Raw genomic sequence first — 21,376 nt, 5'->3', positions numbered from 1 at the left:
ATAAAGAAATTACAGAACCAAAACAAAGAGTAAAACATGAAAAGGTATGACAAAAATAAAGATTTTAAACATTAGTAAAATCTAATGATGGCCTCTGCTTTTAGCACAGTATTGTACTTGTTACATTCCATCAGACAGACAAATGCTCATTTGCGGAAATATAAAAACAAATGAGGATATAATCGTCATGTTATGGAGTCAAGTCAAGCTTTACAAAGCAGTTTCTCCACAACTAGTGTTTTGTTGAAACAAAAACTGTCCCAAGCAGCACCTAATCCTCCCCTGCAAAGGTTAAAATGGAATGAGTTGAGAACACGAGTTGGACAGACAGTGTATTCGACCAACTCCTCCTCTCGGTTTCATGTCACCACGACAACATGTGGGATGGAAATAAGTAAAGGACATCCATTCGGAGACACCGCAGGAAACTAACTTCTGAGCTGCTTGGCGGGAGAGTCGCAAGATATTGCAAGTCACTCGGAAGTTACAGAAGGGAGTGATCTGCATGCGCATATCTGATGGCTGACACTTGCTGTTCATTGCGGGATATGGTAAGTTTGTTATTTGTGAATGTGAGGTAGTGTAGATAGATAGATAGATAGATAGATAGCTAGATAGATAGATAGATAGATAGATAGATAGATAGATAGATAGATAGATAGATAGATAGATAGATAGATAGATAGATAGATAGATAGATAGATAGGTAGATAGATAGATAGATAGATGGATAGCTGCTGTTGTCGGACGCCACTCATGACTGAGGTTATTCTGAGGTGCAGGGTTATTCCTTATTTAGCAGGCGTGTGCGCTCAGCAAGGCTTTTAATTCCTGATCCAGTTACTTAACTGTGAGGGCCCTCACATGGCTACACCCACTCCATGACAGTCAGGTAATACAGCCATAATCTCTGACAGGTGGACTCTTGCTGCCACTTTCTTGGTAAACAAACCGTTTTGAGTGTTTTAGGCCTCGCTGTCGGATTGTAATGATTGTCTTCACCTTGGCTACATTATTCCATCCCGTCTGTGATTCCATGTTAGATGTAACCAGAGGATAGAGCATCATCTCACCTGACTCTGCTGTTGGAAAATGGCCACTGCAGCAGAGGACCCTCACTTGGGTGCAGGCCCCGATGAGGAGGACGGGTCTCCGTCGGGGTGGGACACAGACAGCATCCTCTCCGACGACTCCGTGCTGCCGGATTACATGCCGGAGACATCCGATGGGAGAACGGCATCCACACTGTACCAAGCGTGCGTCCGCAATGACCCGGCCGCTCTGCGGAGGGTTCTGGAGAGAGGGGTGACAAGGGAGGAGGTCATGGACTTGGACATCAATAACTGGGTAAGGGTCTTCTTCAGTCATGATTTAGAAGATGTGTGACAGATTTGCCGTGCTGAGATTCTATTCCGCTCAGTTGTTGAGTTAAAACTCACGGTTCAGAGATGCACACATAGACTTCAGAAAAGAAATATAGGTGGACAGTGTAAAATACCGCCGGAAGAACTAAATGATTTAAAATAGCAAAACATGAATATTTGAACACACTAATCCAAGAAGATTCTAATCGACCAAGAAAATTCAAAAAATCTCAGAGGTGCTACAAAAGCTCAGCGAGTGCAAATGTTTTCCGAAACAATTGTTGTCTAATTTCCCCTCATATGTAGCATTCCAAAAACATCACTGTAGACGACAAAGGCGTAGTTGTTCATAAAAAGGTTTAAAGAATTTAACATTTAACAGATTCAGTGCAGCATCTAAATTGCCTGACCGGATGTTCATTTTTCCTTTGATCCTGTGAACTGCTTCCTACAGAATGGCTTGATGGTGGCTTGCTGCAAAGGATTTGTAGACATTGTATATGGTCTTAACACCTGCCCCTACATAGACATCAATCATCAGGACAATGAAGGCAACACAGCCCTGATGATTGCATCCCAAGCAGGTAGGTCACAACTAAACCCTGTCAGCAATTTGTCACCCCAACGACGTCCACTTCTGGTTATGACATTTTTATTCAAATATGATTTACATGCCGGTTGATGCTTTTTGATCCCCAGGCCATGTCAACACGGTCATGTACCTCCTAAACTACTACCCTGGAATAGACACAGAGATAAAAGACTGCCGTGGCTTCACAGCCCTCATCAAAGCTGCAATGACGGGCCGCGACGATGTGGTTGCTGCCCTCATTATGGCCGGTATGTAAGACAATTCAGTGACATTTTCTGATCTTCACATCCAGTCGACACTAGCTAACAACACTCTTGCGCAAGAGCTATTCGACTATGATGACACAGATCTTTTTTGAAAGCTAGCCATTATCCCATTAACCTCCAAACGTACAGTTCCAGAATAGCTGGCCAGGCCGTTGAGCTGCATATTTTAAGCCAGCTAACTTTGTCTGCTAGAGCATGACGCCAGACCGGTTTAAAGGATCATTCTGAACATATTATCACACTAAAAAAAAAATCCACCTGTAATCAGCGATTTTCTAATCTGGAACCATTAACTTCTGTAAGTCTGCCTAATCAAGATCCGTTTTGATTGACAGTGTCTCAAAAGTATTACTTTAAATTTTATTATTGTGGTTGTAACTTGCAGTGCGAATATATATACATATATATATATATATATATATATATATATATATATATATATATATATATATATATATATATATATATATATGTACATGACTACTGTCTTCTGATGTTTATCCACCACCATGTCAGGCTGGTTGGCTATCACCAGATTGTCGGTCTGGCTTTCAGGCCAGTCTTTCCCAGCCGCAATACGTTTTCTCGATGTCAGCCATTTTGTCAATTTGTCAGTGGTACAGGCCATGCGGGGGCTTGTCTTTCCATGGCAGTCCATCCAGTTACTCATCCTTACTGAGCTTCTGTTGCCTGAGGCATTCACTAGGCAGGTCTTCCCTATCCATACAGGTCATCATAAAAAAACAAACAAAAAAAAAACACTATTTTGGCAAGTTCACATTCATTTATTCAACTTGAGCACAATGTCAATTTCATGAATCTTCTGCTCATCTTTTTGTGCAGGGGCTGACATCCATGTGACAGACACCACGAAAGGAAAGTGCGCTCAGGACTGGGCGCTAAAAACAGGTCGCTATGAGACGCTGTATCGTCTGCGCCGCCTGAAAATGAGGCCAAAAGCTGAGCAGTTTTGTGAAAGTTACATCCCGGAGTGGCCTGAGCTCAAGGAGAGGGTTGCAAAGGCCGTGGCGGAAAAAAGCACCCGGGAAAAAATCACTCATCATATTAAGAGCACATTTGGATTCCGATTTCCTCGTGACCCAGAGGACAATGGAGTTTTGGACCATATGGTGCGCATGACCACCAGTATCCATAGTCCCCTCATTTCCACTGGGTGTCGTCCACTGTGCCCCACCAGTCCCCCTGAGGTGGGCAAAAGGCGCCTCGCTGTACCGGAGCTGATGAAGAAACACTCCGAGAAGGAACTGGAGGAAAGTTCCGTGTGCCACAGCAACGGCTCCGTGTCACACATCATTCCCTCTATTCAGTCATCAGATTCCATCGCTACAACCTGCTGCGCTGACAAAGAGAGGAGGGGCAGCATCCTTTCAGTGGCCTCCAACAAGGTCGCCTCCAAGTTCATCCCCCGAAGTATGGCCAGGAGGAACAGTGTTTTCCCCTCGGGATGTATCCCCCAGATCAATATCAACAGACCGACAGAGGCCACGCCAAAGAAAGAAAAGAAGAAGAAGGCGGAGAAAGGCTACCTGCAACCGCCAATTTGGAAATATAAGGAGATCAAGGAGGAAAAGAAGAAGGAGAAAAGGGAGAGAGAGAAAAAGGAGAAAAAAAGAGAACGGGACTGCGCAAAGACCAAAAAATAACAATTCTTAAACCTTTATTATTCCTTTAGAAACCAAATTTGTTTTTTTTATAATCACCACTCAGGGCTTCGAAACAGCAATAAGTGATTCATGCTAAGTTCAAACAAGAGCTGCAAACATAGTGTGGAGTTAAAGCAGTGGAACCTCAGTTTTTGTATGCCCTAGATTTTGTACTGTTCAGTTTTTGACATTTTTTTCCCGCCAAAGTCTTGTCTCAGTTTTCATACATCTGCTCAGTTTTCATGAAGTTGAAAATGGTTGAGGATCATCACGTCCATCGAGGTCATTTCAGGGCATAGAATTGATGGCAACTGGAATGTTTTGTTTGGCTTAGAAGACGTTTTGCCTCTCATCTGAGTAGGCTTCATCAATTCATGCCACAAGGCTTGGTTAGGACTACACCAGTCTAAATTGGTGTGGCAAACCTTATTTATGCTCCAAGAAAGAGGCACACCCTAACCACGAATGGTATCATTCCTTCGGAATGAAATAATCGAATAATTGAAAAAAATAGTACACCGATTAATCAGTTATTAAAATACTTGTTCGTTGCAGCTATAGTTTAATGTTAATCTGTCCACTTTGTTAGTCATTACATTTATTTCACATTGTTTTGTGTATGTTGAACTACAGTTGTCCTGCTAAATTATCTTTTATTGAAATTTTTCGGTGGGTGGGACAGACAGATTGGAGTTGCATGATTTCCTATAGGAAATATTTCTTTAGTTTTCATACGATTCGGTTTTAATCAGAGTTTTTGTAATGGCTTAATCACAAAAACTGAGGTTACACTGTAAAGGATTTAAATTTATTATCATTTTTTTAAGGGCTTTGACAATATGTAAAACCTATGGTTACCGATTCAGTTTCTCTGGTGCTAATTTATGCATCTAAACATCTACTGTATCTACCTCATAAGTTCAAAAGGCACAGACTGCACCAGGGATGGGCGAAGTATGGTTAGTTGTATTTATTCATTAAAAAAAATATTAATTTATCTAATAAAAAATAGTTAATGTATTCATTATATTCAAACATTTAAAAATTCTCATAAATACCCATACACACTAAACGTTTTTATGTATTTTTAATTAAATATTTGTCTCATTGATTACAATGCAATTATGAATATAATTATGATGAGAATGAATTATTTTTACGTACAGTACATATTTTAATCAATGCATTTATTTATTCATTTATTTTCACTTTATCCACTACTGACCTGGCCCTCCAACTGTCCATTTTAACTGGACCATAGGCATACATTTTCCCCATCTATATCGCTGTGCATCATGTGAATTTATAGACACAGGTGCAGATAAGTAGTGCGCTGGCAGGCATGCGTTCTTGGAAATTGTGCTCCAGTTCAAGTCTGTCACATTTGTACACCAAGCATTTGGGATTTTTTTTTTAGTGTGTTGATATTATGAGAACAAGCCACAATTGGCGTTAATAGGACTCTCAAGTCATTACCAAGCAAATTCCCCTCTTACCTCCACTGTGTAGGAAATAATAATTTTGCTATCATGAGGACCACAGCTGGTGTAGGCACTATGCATAAAAAAATAAATGTTGCTAGGATAGTCATCGAAGTCAATAAATAGTAAATACAGTTACAATATCTCTGTTGCAAACACTGAAGACAAGTTGTTCTTGTTCACTTGCACTGTTGACACATGTGCATATCAAAATAAAAGCAGCGCATACTTTACATTTTATTTTGACTCCAGACCTGTGAGGGCCGCTCAGAGACTATGGATGGGCCTGACATGGACCCGTGGGCCCTACTTTGCCCATTTATTCTGCAAGTCGGGGGTGTCGGGGGAAAAAATGTAATAAAATGTACGTGTGAATATTTGTAAATATGTGTCAAACTTACATTAAAACTGAGGATGCTAGACAGTTATCCTCAAATGTGCATAATTCATTTATTTCATTTATTATGCCTAATGCAATATAGATAGATAGATAGATAGATAGATAGATAGATAGATCTATTTATGAATTATTTGTTGATGTGCTTCTGTGTTGTATTGCCTGGAGGAGGAGGATTGATGTCATGTGTCCTCGCATCAGGTCACGTTAGCTAACTAAGTTAGCAAAAAACGTGCTACGATGTAGTGAAACGCTGCGCCGCTTATTTTGTCATTCAGTATGGCGAATTTACGCATTATGCTCGTGTTCGTCAATTGTCTGGTCGTGCACAGAGGCTGTGAAGGTGAGTCGCATCTTGTTTTTGTTCACCTCCGACCCAACCATTCTGGCTTCGCTGCTAGCAGCTGTATGCTAGTAGAGCTACCCTTGTCACAAGATTGGCTATCTCGCTTACTTTTTTTGTTTTGTTTTTGTTTTTAAACAATGTATTAAATCCATGACTGCAACTCACCTCGGGAGTGCATTCTTTCAGCAAAAGTAGAGTTGTTTTTAAAACCACGTAATTTGACGTTTCGTCCGTTTCACGTTGTGGTAACAACAGCTCCGAGGTTTTTTCTTTTTAAGATGATTTCTGACCGTTCAGCCTCATATTCTCTGCTGACCTCATCGCACTTGTCTAGTAGAAGTCATGGCAGCTTGTTTACAGTGAAACTCAAGTAAATCAACTCCTTATAGAGACGTTTTTATTGGATGTGAAATACATTTAGAAGGCGCTGAACTTTGCCCAATTGTCAAGCCTAAATGATTATTAGAAAATAGCTTTGTATGAATAGTAGTAGTAATCAAAAAGCAGACTAAGAAACACTCCAGCTAATTTGGTTGACAAAAAGCAGATTACTCCTTGAACTGCATGGTCACCATGCACTCACAAGGTACCGTACATATTGTTGAGCCAGATAACCATTCACACTCACATTTACATGGACACTGAGTGGGAACTAAACCACTACTGTACCTAGAGTCAGTCAAGTGAAGCGCTACACCATCAATGAGTCTTCCAAGTCTGACTGTGCTTTTGTAAACTATAGCCTCTCTACCCGTGCAGCCATGTTGTTAGTCGAAGCTACTTGTCATTTAGCAGTGATTGATGATTGAATGCACTTAAATAGAATTTGTTTCTTCCTTCCTCCTTCCTTCCTTTCTATTACACATTTTCATTTGATTTGAGACGTTCAAATAAACAAAACATTTCCATGGCATTCGGGGCAGTACATGTTGGCAATTGGATTATCAATCAATCAAACAAACCTTTATTTTATATAGCAGCAAAAATGGTTTTCGGCCCTTTTTGCCATCACCGCTGCACTGTGGTGGTCTCATAAATATGCAACTAGCCAGTCTCATGAGACTTCTTGACGCCTCTTGTGTCGTCACACATGATGATGGTTTGAACTCCCAAGTTTTGTTTGATTTTTCAGGCATATCTTGTGACTCTCTTGGGCACTACAGACTTTAATCATGCCTTTTATCCCCGCAGCTCTCCTGTGCAACTGCACCACAGCGGAGTGTGAGAGGACGACAGGCTTGTGGTGTGAGACGGATGGAGCCTGTATGGCCTTCACGTCCCTCATCGATGGTCAAGAGCAGCACGTTCGTGCTTGTATCACCAGAGACAAACTTGAACCTCCTGGACAGCCCTTCTACTGTCTCAGTGCGGAGGGCCTGGTCAACATCCACTGCTGCTACACCGACTACTGCAACAGCATTGACCTCAAAGTGCCGTCTGGTGAGAAAAAAAAAAACACTAGAGTGACAGTGACAATGTGAATACTGCACGACTATATTATACTGCCCCCGGTGGCCAAGGCGGGCACTTAACTTCTATTTATTTATGTTAACATGCTACGCCTTTATAAAATACTATATTATAGAATGCTATTTTCGTTCTTACGCTGTAATACAGCCACCAAGTTTGCGTGCTTAATGGAAACTCACAAAATAAAGACAGAGTGTCCTCAACCAACTCAGCCCACTCACATTCACTGCAGTCTGCTGGATGATGGAATTACTTCTGCCAAGGATGTGATGATTTCATCCATGCTGGTTGGTTTGTTTGTTTCTTTGTTTGACTGCAGCTTTAGCTCTACAGATTTGGATATAGTGGAATCGCAAAAATTATTCAACTTGACGGACACAGTGGCCTTGTGGTTTGCACGTCTGCTCATAGTTCTAATTTTTGGGGTTTGAATCTCAGCTTCTTGAAGCCTCTAAATTGTCCATAGGAGTAAATGTGTGAGTGTTATGTTTTTATTTTTGTCTATATGTGCCCTGTGATTGGCCCCGAAAGACAGCTGGGATTGGCTCCTGTTCACCTGTGCCCCTAATGAGGACAAGCAATACAAAAAATGCATGGATAGATGATTAACTGAAAACACTTCTATCGTTCATCATCTTTCCCCACTGACATGAATGAAAAAGCCATTAATCTGTTCAAGTATCACCAAAAATCAACCAAAAAAATTAAAGGAAAAAGAACATTTTATAATAACACTCAACAGAAAATTTTATTCAGAGATGGCTTTGTATGCCCCTAAAACGTATTTTTTATTCTGATTGAAAAAATGTCATAGCTATGACATTTCAGGGAAATAAAATAAACTCCACCTGTTGCTGAACCTAACCCTTGATTCATGAATAATTCCTATTATTATTTTTATAATCAACATTATTATCATTATTATTATTATTTTTAAAGGTGAAAAAATAAAAAATAAACTAAAAGATTAGGGCAGATTTGGAATCAGTGCCCCAAAAATTATCTTGAAAGGTTTACTTGCATCTCTGATTAAAAAAAAATAATAATAAAAATGTTTTGACCATTGTAATTGACTTTCTAAAAACATATAGTAATAACTGTTTGCGGTAGTACTCGTTCCCTATCTTTAAGGCTATGTTCACTCCGCAGGCAAATGCGACTCAGATGGGATTTTTTTTGCCCATATGCCACCTGTATCTGATTGTTTTATGACATTCCGAACGGCTCAATTCCAATTTTTTCAAATGCGACCTAGTTTTATGATTTTGCAGGCAACAAATTTGCCTTGACTTGCCTTATCCCATAGTGGGGTGTTATTGCATTGCATATTCACACCAAGTTGATTTTCTTCAGTGACTACTACCCAGTCAGGCCCCGATGAAGGTTTATGGCCAGGTGGGACGTGGGGGCTGCTGGAACTGGTAGCTGCCATAGCGGGACCACTGCTTCTGCTTTGTCTGCTGCTGCTGGTCGGGGTGCTCGTGTGTCAGTACCAGCGGAGGGCCTGCGGCCACAGACACAGACTAGAGGTGGAAGACCCCTCCTGCGACCACCTTTACATGCCGAATGACAGGAGCCTGCAGGACTTCATTTACGATCTGTCGACATCTGGCTCCGGCTCAGGTCGGGGAAAAGCGTCATTGCCGACCCGCCAACTTTCATGCGCTTTATTCACATTGTTTCATTGTTTCACATTGGGCTTTGCTCTGTTCAGGCCTGCCTCTGTTTGTCCAAAGGACCGTAGCCAGAACAATTGTTCTCCAAGAAGTCATCGGAAAGGGGCGCTTCGGCGAGGTGTGGCGAGGACGTTGGCGGGGCGGCGACGTGGCGGTGAAAATCTTCTCCTCCAGAGAAGAGCGGTCCTGGTTCCGCGAGGCTGAAATCTATCAGACCATTATGATACGCCACGAGAACATCCTGGGCTTCATAGCAGCTGACAATAAAGGTGCGCATTGCTTGCCTCTCGATGATGTATGTTTTTCTTTTTGTCTCGTACGGTGGGACCTCTACAGACTGTTCAATTCGGAAACCAAATCCACAACTGAACGACACTTCTGTTCAACAACAACTTTTTAAAAATCTGTGTTTTTCTTCATGAGTAGCTTTTTGTGACTCCCCCCCTTACAATTATGTTACATTAATGGTAATTGTTTGAGGCACATTTGTGACCTGACTTTCATGCTGTCCTGATTCGTGAATAATTTTCAGATTTTTTTTAAACATTTAGATATTTAACCAAACGCATTTTTACATGTGAATGGCTTGATTTGTTTTTGCAATGGCAGCTGTTTGACCCTGGAATAGATTTTCATTATCAGGGTTTCTGTAGATCCTTACAGAGTCATGTCAATTATGGACTCGAGCAATTCATGGACAACATTAGGAACATGGGAGGTTAGTTGGTCTTAAATAATATTTTAAATGGAATTAAAAAGTCTTGAATTTAACTTGCTTTCAAGGAAGCCTGATTATGGTATAAATTGTTTGAAATACTAACTACTGCAGTTTGTGCACTACCCCCAAAAATGTCATAAAGTATTTATACTTAAAGGATGTGAGGTGGTAGTTGGAAGAGAGTTTGATAAAATTCTGCATGTCAACACATCACAGGTATAATGACAGATGAACAAAGATTCATTATTGTTTTTTAGTAAATTGAAGATTGAAGGTTCCACTGCATTTCCCGGCAAGACCAATTAATGACAATTCTTGTCTGTTTTGGTGTAGACAACGGCACGTGGACTCAGCTGTGGTTGGTGTCGGACTACCACGAGTACGGCTCGCTGTTCGACTACCTGAACCGCTACTCCGTCACGGCTGAAGGGATGATCAAACTGGCCCTGACTGCCGCCAGCGGCCTGGCACACCTGCACATGGAGATACTCGGAACACAAGGTGCACCCTCTCGGAGAAAATGCACTGTTGTAAACCACTAGAGGGACGTAATAATTCAAGCGTAACTTACAAGTATAGTCAAATCAGACCCACCTGTAATAAGTCAAAATCCGCAATATAGAGAGACACAAAATACACATTTTACGTCCCAAACAGTGAAACGAAACCGCTTATTTTGAGCCTTGTACTTGTGTATGTTTTTAATAAAGTATAGTATATTAACGTGGAAAGCTGTAAAAATTAATTAAAAAAAAAAAAGCAGTTGTGATAAACCGCATATTTACGCAATTTAGCAGGGATTTCTGTGACATACAACTAGATGTGTTCCCCACCAAAAAATGCTAAATAAACCATGATGTATCAGGGAGCACTATTGTAAAAAAAGTGTGGAATTGTGTATTTGATTATTAGTAATGAACATGAAAAGGAATTCTTTCGCACTTATCGAGTGTATCAACTTTGTAGGCAAGCCGGGCATCGCCCACCGTGACCTAAAGTCCAAGAACATCCTTGTGAAGAAGAACGGCACCTGTGCCATCGCCGATCTGGGTTTAGCCGTCCGTCACGATTCTGTCACGGACACCATCGACATCGCTCCCAACCAAAGAGTAGGAACCAAGAGGTGGGACAGCCAGAGAAAATTCTTTGACTTTGACTGCTGGCTATCGGTAAAAGCATTTTTTTTCTCACAGGTACATGGCTCCGGAGGTCCTGGATGAAACGATCAACATGAGGCACTTCGACTCGTTCAAATGTGCTGACATCTACGCTTTGGGGCTGGTCTACTGGGAGATTGGGCGCCGCTGTAACAGTGGAGGTCACGCGTGATGTGTTTTAATTCGGGTTATTCAACCTCTCCGCTCACAGTGCCGCTCTTTTAACTCTTGTGTTGTCCTATGCTAGCAGGTATCCATGAAGATTATCAGCTGCCCTACTATGACCTGGTGCCCTCAGACCCTTCAGTGGAAGACATGAAAAAGGTGGTGTGTGACCAAAAGACACGACCCAACATCTCAAACTGGTGGCAGAGCCATGAGGTAATGACGTGCTCCCCGGGAAAAAAAAAAAAAATGATACTAAGATATTTGTTGCACATTGTGTGCTGTCGCTAGAGTGAAATCGAGGTTCAATAATACTATGTCAAAAAAAAACAAAAAAAAAACGGATTTCAGTGCAGTATGCATTCAAGCCTAAAGAGAAAGTTGCACCAGATTGTGTGACTGCAGGAGGTCCCCAAATTTAATTGTAATATTTGTTCACAATGTACATGATAAATGTTGAGTTTGGCCATTACTGTACATTAATCGGTAAATATTTCAAGTAAAAAGTAAACGTTATTTTAGATTTGATTTGAAAATGTATTTGTGTTAAGTGAAGTCTCGAAAGTCTCCTTCAGTTTTTTTAAAATTAAAAACAAGTAGCCCGTTATGTTAAGTGAAAAAATAAAAAATAAAAACAATTATGTTAGTCAAAAATCTTGCCTTTATTTCATTAAAAATATATATTTATTCTTAAATGTCACCTAAAAATGCACTTCCAATTATGTAGCAAAACCAGGTTTCATTTTTATGCTAAGCAGGGTTGTCGTTACCTCCAGAATGTAACTATTAAAAAATAACCTGTAATCACTAAAGTAACTAAGTTTACTAAGTTTCAAGGTAGGTGTAACAGTACTGTTTCCCATATTCTACTGTCAACCAAGGTCAATATCAACCGTTTTTTAATTATTTTTTTTTATTGTAAACTCCCCCCTTCAGGTTCTGATGGAATTTGAATACATTCGTATATCATAGGACACAACGCTTTCTCCTAACTGAATTCAATTTGCTTTTGCTTCTGTTCCAGGCTTTGCGGGTTATGGGCAAAATAATGAGAGAGTGTTGGTATGCCAACGGTGCTGCCCGCTTGACTGCACTACGCATCAAAAAGAGCTTGTCCCAGCTTACTGTTAAAGAGGACATTAAAATTTGATCCGAAAGCAGCCAAGCACTAGGAAAGAGCTCATGGAAGTGCCACATCCTCAAGTTAGCCTTCCTCGGAGGCACTAAAGAATACGTGACACTTTAACAAGGACCGCAAAGACAGTAGCTTTGCGAGTTTTTCAAGGCGCTTGATTCCTGACGAACCCTACCTCGCTTTCCCAGAAACCTGTCTGGCTCCCCTTCACCGCACCACCACAAGTATCCCTGGACTTCTCCTGCACTCTGAAGCAGTCTGACAGCGAATGTATTACAATTATTATTATTATTATTTTTTTTTTTTGGAGCAGTCGTAACAGAAGGCGACGGGGAGTTTTTTCACAGTGTTGCTCAGAAGCAAATAACTCCAGACATCCACCTTCACGGTTTCACATTAAGAATGGACTGTTGTAGTGTATCCACTGCCCACAGAATCACACAATTTTGTGTTGCCATCATAGTTAATGTTTCTCACACAGCAGACATAGTAGTCGGACAAGCAGCAAATCTAAGGATGGAATCAGTTGTTTGTTTTAAATGGCATCTCAGCATCTCATAGGGTACCACTGGTTCTAATACTGAATGTTGACTGTATAGTTCGGAAGTGGGGAACCATCATGAGTTACTTTTTTTAGAAAGTCCCCCAAGGCTCATACTAAAATATAATGCAAATTACCCATACACATATTTTAATAGTTCCTCTTCATTTTTAGAATTCCACGGTGGGATTGAACAAATACTATTGAAGCCACTAAAATGGCCCCGAAGGATCCCCACACTGAAGTTGAATAATCAGTGCTAATGCTTTTTTTTTTGTGAACACATTTATGTGGAATGCTACTTTCAAGACTCCAATTCTCAGAAATGTGTTTTTGTTTCGAACAGATGCACTTTTGCTGTGATGTTTATTTATATTTGTCTGCTTATTGAAGAACCCCAAAAATGCCTCATGTGTGTTACTACTGACCTCGCTGCATGGCTCACAATCGCCTATGACTAATGTTTCTTTTACATGACTCCACTCATTACGGTCATGTGCGTGAGAAGAAATGCTGAAACTGAACTATGTACACTAACTGTCAATGCATTTGTTTTTGTCACACGCACTGTAAAAGCTTGTCAAGTTATGCATTTGGACATTAAAGGCAATAATGAAAGACGAGGTGTTTTGCCTAATTGTACTTGCCTTATATTCAATGCAAAAACAATACGCTTGTCACCCTTGAGACCCACTATGTATGCCAAAATAACAGTTGATCTAGTGGCGATGCTTGTGTTTTTTTCACCACAAAGAACGTCATAACATGAACAGGCAACACACAAACTCTCAAAGAACATTTATTGCTCTTTACAACTGACTGCAGTTTAATACAAAAACTGCATTTCCAAACAAGTTTAAACCAGGAAGTGTGACTCATTCTTTTCCTTATCCCCAGAAGGAAGATCAATGCTATACATATATCAAATGCAACATAAATAAAATCAGAAACGTATAATCGTTTTTGTTTAAAAAGACATATCAAAGAAATAATGGATAAGTTTGACCATTTCTATTTGAATGTTGGACCCCTTTCCAAAAAGAGCCATTTCACAGCGCTGTCAAGAGTAATACAAATCCCTTTTAATATAGTATGTGTAACAAAACAGGTAATAGGATGTAGTCTCGGAATCTAGATGTAAAATCTTTTAAAAACTGATACACAACACCACCAAGCGCTCATAATCGTTAAATCGTCTTTTGGATGCACAGTTAGATTGGAAGGCTCTTCATTTGCTACAAAACATCACAAGCTAAACTTGTCAGTTCAATTCATACTTACTACATAAAACATCAACTTTAGGCGTGATGACACAAATTCGATTCAACGTGTCTTCAGTGTTTTTTGTATGACAAAGAGTGGGGCTCAACCTAGATGAGAAATAACTATAGCCTAACTGGCACGTCAACAAACAATGTCCTTGGATGTGTTGATTGCCTCGCCACAAATGAGAAGAAATCTTACCAATGCACAAATTTGTTTTCCTTTAACTGGTAGCAGACTATTGTTCAATATTAAAATGAGCATTCTAGCGCTGTTATTGCACCTTGGCTTCCTTGTGATGTAAAATTTGGCTCGGTTGACAGGAATTGCACCGCTTGCTGTGCTGCCTACCACAAATTGTATTGCTCACGTCATAAAACTTGGTGAATTTTAAAGTATTTTTGCACAGATGAAGAAATGTCAATAGGAAAGACGGGATGACGATCATTCATTTTGCTGTCAAAATCTCTCAACCCCTCCCATCACGTCTTTCTCCCTTTGCTCCGGCCTCGCCTCTCATACGGACGCCGTTGGCCTCATGCAGCGCCTAAGGGCAGAAAAAAATCAAACCGTTACGTAAGAGTTACTGTGCGGTGACGCATTTTGCTTACCCTCATCTCGATCAGTGAGCACGAGTGCCTGGAGGATATCCGAGAGGGAGACGATGCCCTTCACCACATCCCGCTCGTCCACAACCACCAACCTGTGCACCTTGTTGACACACAAACGTGACCACTCGACTTAGACTGCACCATTTTGACTCAGTGGCATTAGTGGGGAAAAAAAAAATTGTAGGAAATATTCCGCTGTTACATCACAGATTTTTTTTTTTTTTTTTAAATCACGGTAATCCTCCGCTGACCTCACCTCAGCCTCCACCAGTCTGCTGATGATGGCCTCCAGCGTCTCGTGGCGATTGCAGGTCAGCACCCCTTCGAAGTACTGAGAGCGGTGCTGCAAGGCTTTGGTCACGGTCAAGTCAAGGTTGTTGTAAGTCTTCTCTGCTGCCAGGTTCTGAAGGGAGCAATAACTCGATTATCGTCACTTGGAAGTACACTCGTGGCAACGCTGATATCATACTAACGGGAAGCAATATGTCTTATAGTAGTATTATCGTAATATGGAGCATGATAGAAGACAAGTGCAGTGGAGTTCCTCATATCCACCAACCACAACTAATATGTTAAAAGGCTCTTTCCACAACAATACCAGATGCCTAATCGCTCCGCTGATTCTATGAATGAATGAAATCTCAGCAATGCTTTATAATTAGTATTAAAGCGGAAGTCAACCCAAGCATAATTTTTTCAAGAATATATTCCCAGCAGGCCCACTAGTTGAAACACAGCACTCTGATTAATTTTGCGTTTGTGGAATAAGAGTTAATCCACTCGTTTTTAGCCATCTCTGGGGGTGGCCATTTTGTCTTCTGTCGACTGAAAATGACATCACAACTGCTTACAACGACCAATCACGGCTGACCTGTTCTCTGAATCTGAGCCGTGGTCGGTCGTTGTGAGCAGTTGTGATGTAAAATATCTTTGATACTAAATATAACTTAAAAAGACTCAGGTGCTGTAATTTTTTTTTTAATTGCACTTCAACAAATATTAACAAACCTTTAGGTAGGGGGGGTCTCAATTATTCATGGTTTTTCGCTATTTGTGGCAGGGGGCGGTCCCTAATATATCCACTGCAAAAATAGCGTCTGAACAGTGAAATGAGTATAAGTCATCAACATTCAGCAAAATAATATAAGACAACTGACTTATTCTATGTTACTTCTCATGGGAAAAAAAGGATAAATAAACCTGGACTACTGTAAACTTACAATGACATCAAATTTGGAGTAAATGTCCACCACTCGGCCTGCACAAGAAAGAAGGTGTCAGTAAATAAGAACACAGAAGGTGTACTCAACTTATGCATGGTGGTGATGAGAGATAAGGATATTATTTTTAGGAGTAGGTGTCAATATGTAATGTCAAGACGGCTGTGTAGATGCCAGGAAGTGTTGGCAAAAGATGACAACAGTGAAACCAAGAAGCGGTATTGGCAAAAACAAAACAAAACAAAAAAACACACACACAACCTCACTATTTGTAAATGCAGTGGAACCTCAAATTGAACACAACTCATTTTAGACTATTTTTTTTACATAAGAACAAATACAAGTAGAAATAATCCGCATTAGGGTCAATTCAAATGTCACCATCACAAAACATTTCTCAACTGTGCAGGCAAGATTTCAAGTAACATTTTAGTGTAACGGAATGTCATACAAGTGTGAAACTAGGTTAACCATTGGTTATATAAAGGCCAACAAAAAAAAAAACCCAAAACCTCAAGTCTTGACAGTGCCGTTACATGAGGGTGATTTTTACATTCTCAATCAAGTTTAAGGAATACAAGTTAACCACTATAAAACACAAAAACAATAAAACACTCGACCTTAACAGTGACAATGGGTATATAGACGTTAACCCAAGAGCATGCACTTTACCTCCTGAAGGGAGAAACCCCCAGAAACAAACATTAATCGAAAAGAGGCCCGGAAAAGCATTTCAAATGAAGAATGCAACAGTCTGGTGATGTCAATGGTGGCAGACTTGATGCAAATATAATATAGCTACAGAAAATGTTTAAAAACTAACAGTTGTTGACGACTAGATGTGAATGCATTGTACTTCAAAGTTAAATACAACTGTACGGTACTTATCAGATATATTCGACTGGACTTTAAAAAAAAAAAAAAAAAAAAAAACCCTGATTGTCCCAAAGGTAAATGTTCAGGAACAGAACCAGCCATATTTATCCCACCCCTGATTTTTAGTATGGGCGTCCATGTTAATGAGAGCCAAGCTCTGTTGCTAAGTGACGAAGTCCTGCTTGCCTTTTGACATTCAACAATGTTTTATCAAGCAGCCCACCAACCTTTGTCGTCCACCACGGGGAGTGCAGACACTCGCTGCTCTACAAAAATACCCAGCGCCGTGTACAGAGGCGTATCTGTGCGCACCACCGCTATGTTCTGGAATGTCCCAATGTTCAGCTCCTCTAAAGTTTGACCCAGGAACGTCGGTTTTGGCATCTCCGATATCTGAAAACAATAACAGATTGTCATTCGCGCAGAGATACAATTGCACAAGAGCTCCTTGGGGAATCGGTAATGGATATGGAGAATAGAACAGTCAATAACGCATCATTTCAAAGCGGAACCTCCAAAGTCGAACACAAGCCGCTGATCAATTTCAAAGTTCAAACTCCTACTCCAAAGCGCCAAGTTTTGTTTGACTTTTGAGGCATACCTTTCCGAAGAATTTTGTTATAGTACAACTTTGGTGGCATTCCACAATGGAGGTTCTGTATTTAGTATGGCAGAGTTGAGGACAAAAGGAAGGTACGTACAAAGAGTTTCAAGAACTTGAGAATGCGCTTGTGTGTGAGGATGTAGAGAGTGTTTCCCGTCAGGGGGTCGATTACTGGCAGTCTGTGGATCTTATTCTTGAGCAGCGAAGATACGGCGTCATACAAGCTGCAGCGCAACAGTGGAGGTAGGAACATTGTCATTAAAATAGCTTAAGTACCTGAAAAGTGAAATTAATGTTAAGTACCTGAAAAGTGAAATTAATGTCTTCTAAATTTGACACACCACAGACAACGGTGCTGTTAACAACCCTGCCGAATCGGAACGACTAAAAAATAATCACCACGTATATAAAATGAGCCTCAAAATCCAGAAAACTCACGCTCTTGTCTCCAGTGTCTTTGCACATTTTCAGCAATTATCTTCAAACACATATCATTTAGATTTTTGTATTTAGAAACAAATCGCTTAACTCACTTTACAGGGTCTTGAAGAGGCTAGATTCAATCAAACAAACCTGGCATTGGGTGATATGCTAACCAAGGGCTTGAAAGAGTCTTGAAGATACAGCTCTGTTGAAATAAAAACAAAAAACAGGCCAATGAACTTCGGGAACATAGAAATAATGAAAGGAAATACTTTAAAGAGGATAGTAAAAACTCACACCTCTCCATGTTTCTATTTTGTGCTCTTCCAACTCATAAATCTGAACCTGAAAATCAAGTCACAACAAAAGAATTCTGTGATTAAACATCAGTTCTCTCGCTAAAACAAAACAGCTGTATATTCACCATCTTACCAGAGGAGACTTATAGTAGCGATGAAGGATGTTAATGAAGTCTGTGATGGTTAGCATGCCTGTAGACAGTGTCAGGTCCTTTTTGTTATGTTTTCAAGAAACTGAAAGGATGTCATATAGTTATACACGAAATAATCTTACCGACAAAGCACTGTTTGTTACTGTCCCATAGGGGAGCTGCCCTCACCCCATTGGAAACAAGCGCAAAAAATGCCTTCTTGACCTGTGAAATTAAAGAAGACAATTTGTTGTTTTTTTTTTACACAGTTTTTTTTTTGTGGAGGCAGCACTTCAGCTGAATTACAGAAAAAAAAATCCCCCATCGACACACATTCGAGAGTTATCAGAAACTGACACCATTAGCTAATGATTCCCATATATTTCTTTTCTAATATTTCTTTCCCTTTAAGGTACACCTCTAAATCAGCTCTGAATAAGGACAGACTTGACTTCGAGAATAAAAGATGATTTCTGACCTGGAGGGATGTGTCGAAAACAACCAATTTGGAGCTGGTGGGTACAAGATCATAACAGCGATGGGACTTCATGAACCTGGTGTACACATTGTGCTCAGGGTCTGAAGGGAAGAGCGAGACAGGGGTGAGAAGCGTTTTAAATGTCATCATTATGTCATTTAGTCACCTACCCTCAATGAGCGGATCCTTTTTGGTGTCAAGATCTTCAAGGGTTGCCGGAATCTGAAAGAAACAACCTTGTCAAGGCGAGTTTTAAACAGCAGACTAATGATGAATAGGCTAAATAAAAAGATCATTTAATAATGACACTTTTCACCCAGATGTCTTTATTTGTACCTGTAACCCTAAGTAACCTCAATGCCAATGAACCGTACAGCCTGTCTATTAACTGTCAATGAGTTACATATTGCACACTTGCTGTATTGACACTCATTCACTGGGAATCCTGCTCAAAGTTCCCCAAAATAGCTCTAATTCATGTTTGCCCAAACTTCTCCTTTAAAGTCATGCTTCAGTTTGGTTGTATCCATTGCAATGACACCCAAGACATTCCTATCCTTGTTTTTACTTATGTACTTACAGTATGCTGCTTTATAAAACTAATGTTTCTATTGTGGGCCACATAACAGTTGGTCGCTAGGGATTGTAACGGTTTGCCAAAAATCACAGGTATACAAATCTTGGTTTTAAGTTCACTGTTTGGATTACATTGAGTAAAGAAAGCCATCAAGAAAACATAGAAAAATAGAAAATAAACTGCTTGTCTTGTGTAAACAGGAGATTTATTGACATTTGAAATACAGCTACTGCTTCTTTTTGGGGAAACATCAACAGATTCTGACTTCACTCTTGTTTTTAGGGGGAAACAAGCATGTAGACAAGTGTATTTGTAACCGTTTTAACAGTGCGTATTATTATGCTATAAAAACACTAATTATGCCACTTGGTTTAGTTTTGGATCCAACTGAAGCCCAGGGGAGGCTGGGCAAGGTTTTCTGCTTGCCAGAAACTGAGCTGCACTGTGCTTGGTTACGGACTAGGCGAGTGGCTACAGGGCAAAGCAGTTGTACATCTTGTCCTTTAACATTTGGTTTGTGTAGAAAGCTTAATAATCACCCTGTCATATTAGTTGATTGCCTTTGGCATTGGTAATTTAAAAAATGAATGTGTATCCATCTATTCCCTGGCAAACAACAGGATAATAGCTTTGTGTTCGGGCCCACATTTCACATTTCAGTAATTAGTGAGTAAAATGAGACAAGATAACCTTTATTTCAGTAGACTTTATATATTTTTTCTTATGCTACTGTTTACTTTGGCTCAAGAAAGAGTGGGAAATGGTGGTTGAGTCCATTTTGGGATGCAGTATTGAGGAAAAAGCATCTAGGCCGATTACATGAACCCTGTTGTGTCTTTACAGATACAACGCTTTGAAAAGACACCAATGTTGACAGACTGGGGAAATGGCACTCGTTGCTTTAGTGGATACTGCTTCGAACTCCAAGCTAATGACGTTAGCATTGACCAGTCAAAGCCTGTTCTTTCGTCCAACAAAACTTAAGAGACATTTGGATCACTCACTATATTTACCAATTTCGGCAACAGCAAGCAACAGACACGTGAGAATAATGCCACACATAGCTAACTAATTCGCAATGTATTCCAAATAGTAAGTTAGCATCGTCGCTACTGTTAGCATGTGTCAGGTAAGATCGAACAAAGTGTTAAATAGTTAATAAACTGGAAAATATAAAAGTTTGCAAGCGGACTTACACACTCCATATTCCATTCGCGGCGTCACGTCTCCTCCTCAGCCGGCCGTACCGTGTGACAAACAGCTCGAAAATCCGGCGCATCAGCTACGAGTCGAACCAGAGCATCCCGAATGGCTGACAGGTCATTACCGTAATAGTGGAGCAGACAGCGCAGTTAAAATATCTAGTCAAAGTGGTTGACCCAGAGGTAATAACACGGTGCTTTACGGTTACATTTGGCCCCACGCCAATAAAATAAAACTTTACATAATATTTTATGCCATCATGTTACACACACATATATTTTGTTAGATCAGGGGTAGGGAACTCCCGATTCCTGGAGAGCCATATCCTGCCTGTTTTGGATCTCTCCTTACTACAACACACCTGATTCAAATGATCAAGATCGTTTTCGGACTTCGCATATATATGAGCCTCAGAAAACAGGTCATCCGTGATTGGTCGTTACCAGAGCCCTCAGCAGTTGTGATGTCATTTTCAGTTGACAGAAGTGGCAAAATGGCCGCCCCCGGAGATGGCTAAAAATGGGTGGATTAAAACTCTTATTCCACAAACGCAATATTTATCAGAATGGCTTCTTTCAACTGGTGGGCTTGCATAGAAAATATTCTTGAAAAAATATGTTTGTGTTGACTTCCACTTTAAGGCTGCATATGATTGGTCAAAGACAGATAAAAGCATACAATTCCATATGAATCTTATTGCACATCTTTGCGACGTGCTT

At 40.3% G+C, this 21,376-nt stretch overlaps 3 protein-coding genes and 1 long non-coding RNA gene across 6 annotated transcripts; 2 read left to right on the top strand and 2 right to left on the bottom strand.

The window, feature by feature from the left end:
• Nucleotides 1-381: 381 nt before the first annotated feature.
• Nucleotides 382-5,795, top strand: ankrd33ab (ankyrin repeat domain 33Ab). Of its 3 annotated transcripts, none has more exons than XM_086041552.1 (5): nt 382-551; nt 1,044-1,347; nt 1,819-1,948; nt 2,064-2,204; nt 3,066-5,795. In XM_086041552.1, exons 2-5 carry the CDS (start codon nt 1,093-1,095, stop codon nt 3,884-3,886), a joined length of 1,347 nt encoding a protein of 448 aa, XP_085897678.1. In that variant the 5' UTR covers nt 382-551; nt 1,044-1,092; the 3' UTR covers nt 3,887-5,795. The 3 variants fall into 3 exon arrangements, with proteins under 3 accessions (XP_085897678.1, XP_085897677.1, XP_085897680.1); XM_086041551.1 differs by having other exon boundaries at nt 800-1,347; XM_086041554.1 differs by lacking the exon at nt 382-551 and adding an exon at nt 898-942.
• Nucleotides 1,043-6,361, bottom strand: LOC147141986 (uncharacterized). The gene is made up of 2 exons (XR_015088209.1): nt 6,276-6,361; nt 1,043-1,293 (listed from the first exon to the last, which is right to left on the bottom strand). It is a non-coding gene; the product is annotated as an uncharacterized LOC147141986 (long non-coding RNA).
• Nucleotides 5,913-13,679, top strand: LOC147141985 (activin receptor type-1B-like). The gene is made up of 9 exons (XM_086041550.1): nt 5,913-6,107; nt 7,302-7,550; nt 8,934-9,203; nt 9,295-9,525; nt 10,308-10,475; nt 10,941-11,097; nt 11,168-11,292; nt 11,382-11,512; nt 12,321-13,679. Exons 1-9 carry the CDS (start codon nt 6,044-6,046, stop codon nt 12,444-12,446), a joined length of 1,521 nt encoding a protein of 506 aa, XP_085897676.1. The 5' UTR covers nt 5,913-6,043; the 3' UTR covers nt 12,447-13,679.
• Nucleotides 13,680-13,755: 76 nt separating this feature from the next.
• Nucleotides 13,756-20,800, bottom strand: prkag1 (protein kinase, AMP-activated, gamma 1 non-catalytic subunit). Its single transcript, XM_086040951.1, has 13 exons — nt 20,651-20,800; nt 19,048-19,099; nt 18,878-18,978; nt 18,543-18,624; nt 18,402-18,460; nt 18,269-18,314; nt 18,120-18,174; nt 17,644-17,770; nt 17,170-17,335; nt 16,067-16,104; nt 15,103-15,249; nt 14,847-14,946; nt 13,756-14,782 (listed from the first exon to the last, which is right to left on the bottom strand). Exons 1-13 carry the CDS (start codon nt 20,657-20,659, stop codon nt 14,772-14,774), a joined length of 993 nt encoding a protein of 330 aa, XP_085897077.1. The 5' UTR covers nt 20,660-20,800; the 3' UTR covers nt 13,756-14,771.
• Nucleotides 20,801-21,376: the final 576 nt, after the last annotated feature.

The sequence above is a fragment of the Filicampus tigris genome, chromosome 9 (genome assembly GCF_054856515.1).
Source record: "Filicampus tigris isolate MCC_2025a chromosome 9, RoL_Ftig_1.0, whole genome shotgun sequence".
Classification (NCBI taxonomy): Eukaryota; Metazoa; Chordata; class Actinopteri; order Syngnathiformes; family Syngnathidae; genus Filicampus; species Filicampus tigris.
The sequence above is the reverse complement of the archived record's forward strand: the minus strand, read 5'-3'. Positions and strand labels throughout refer to the sequence as shown.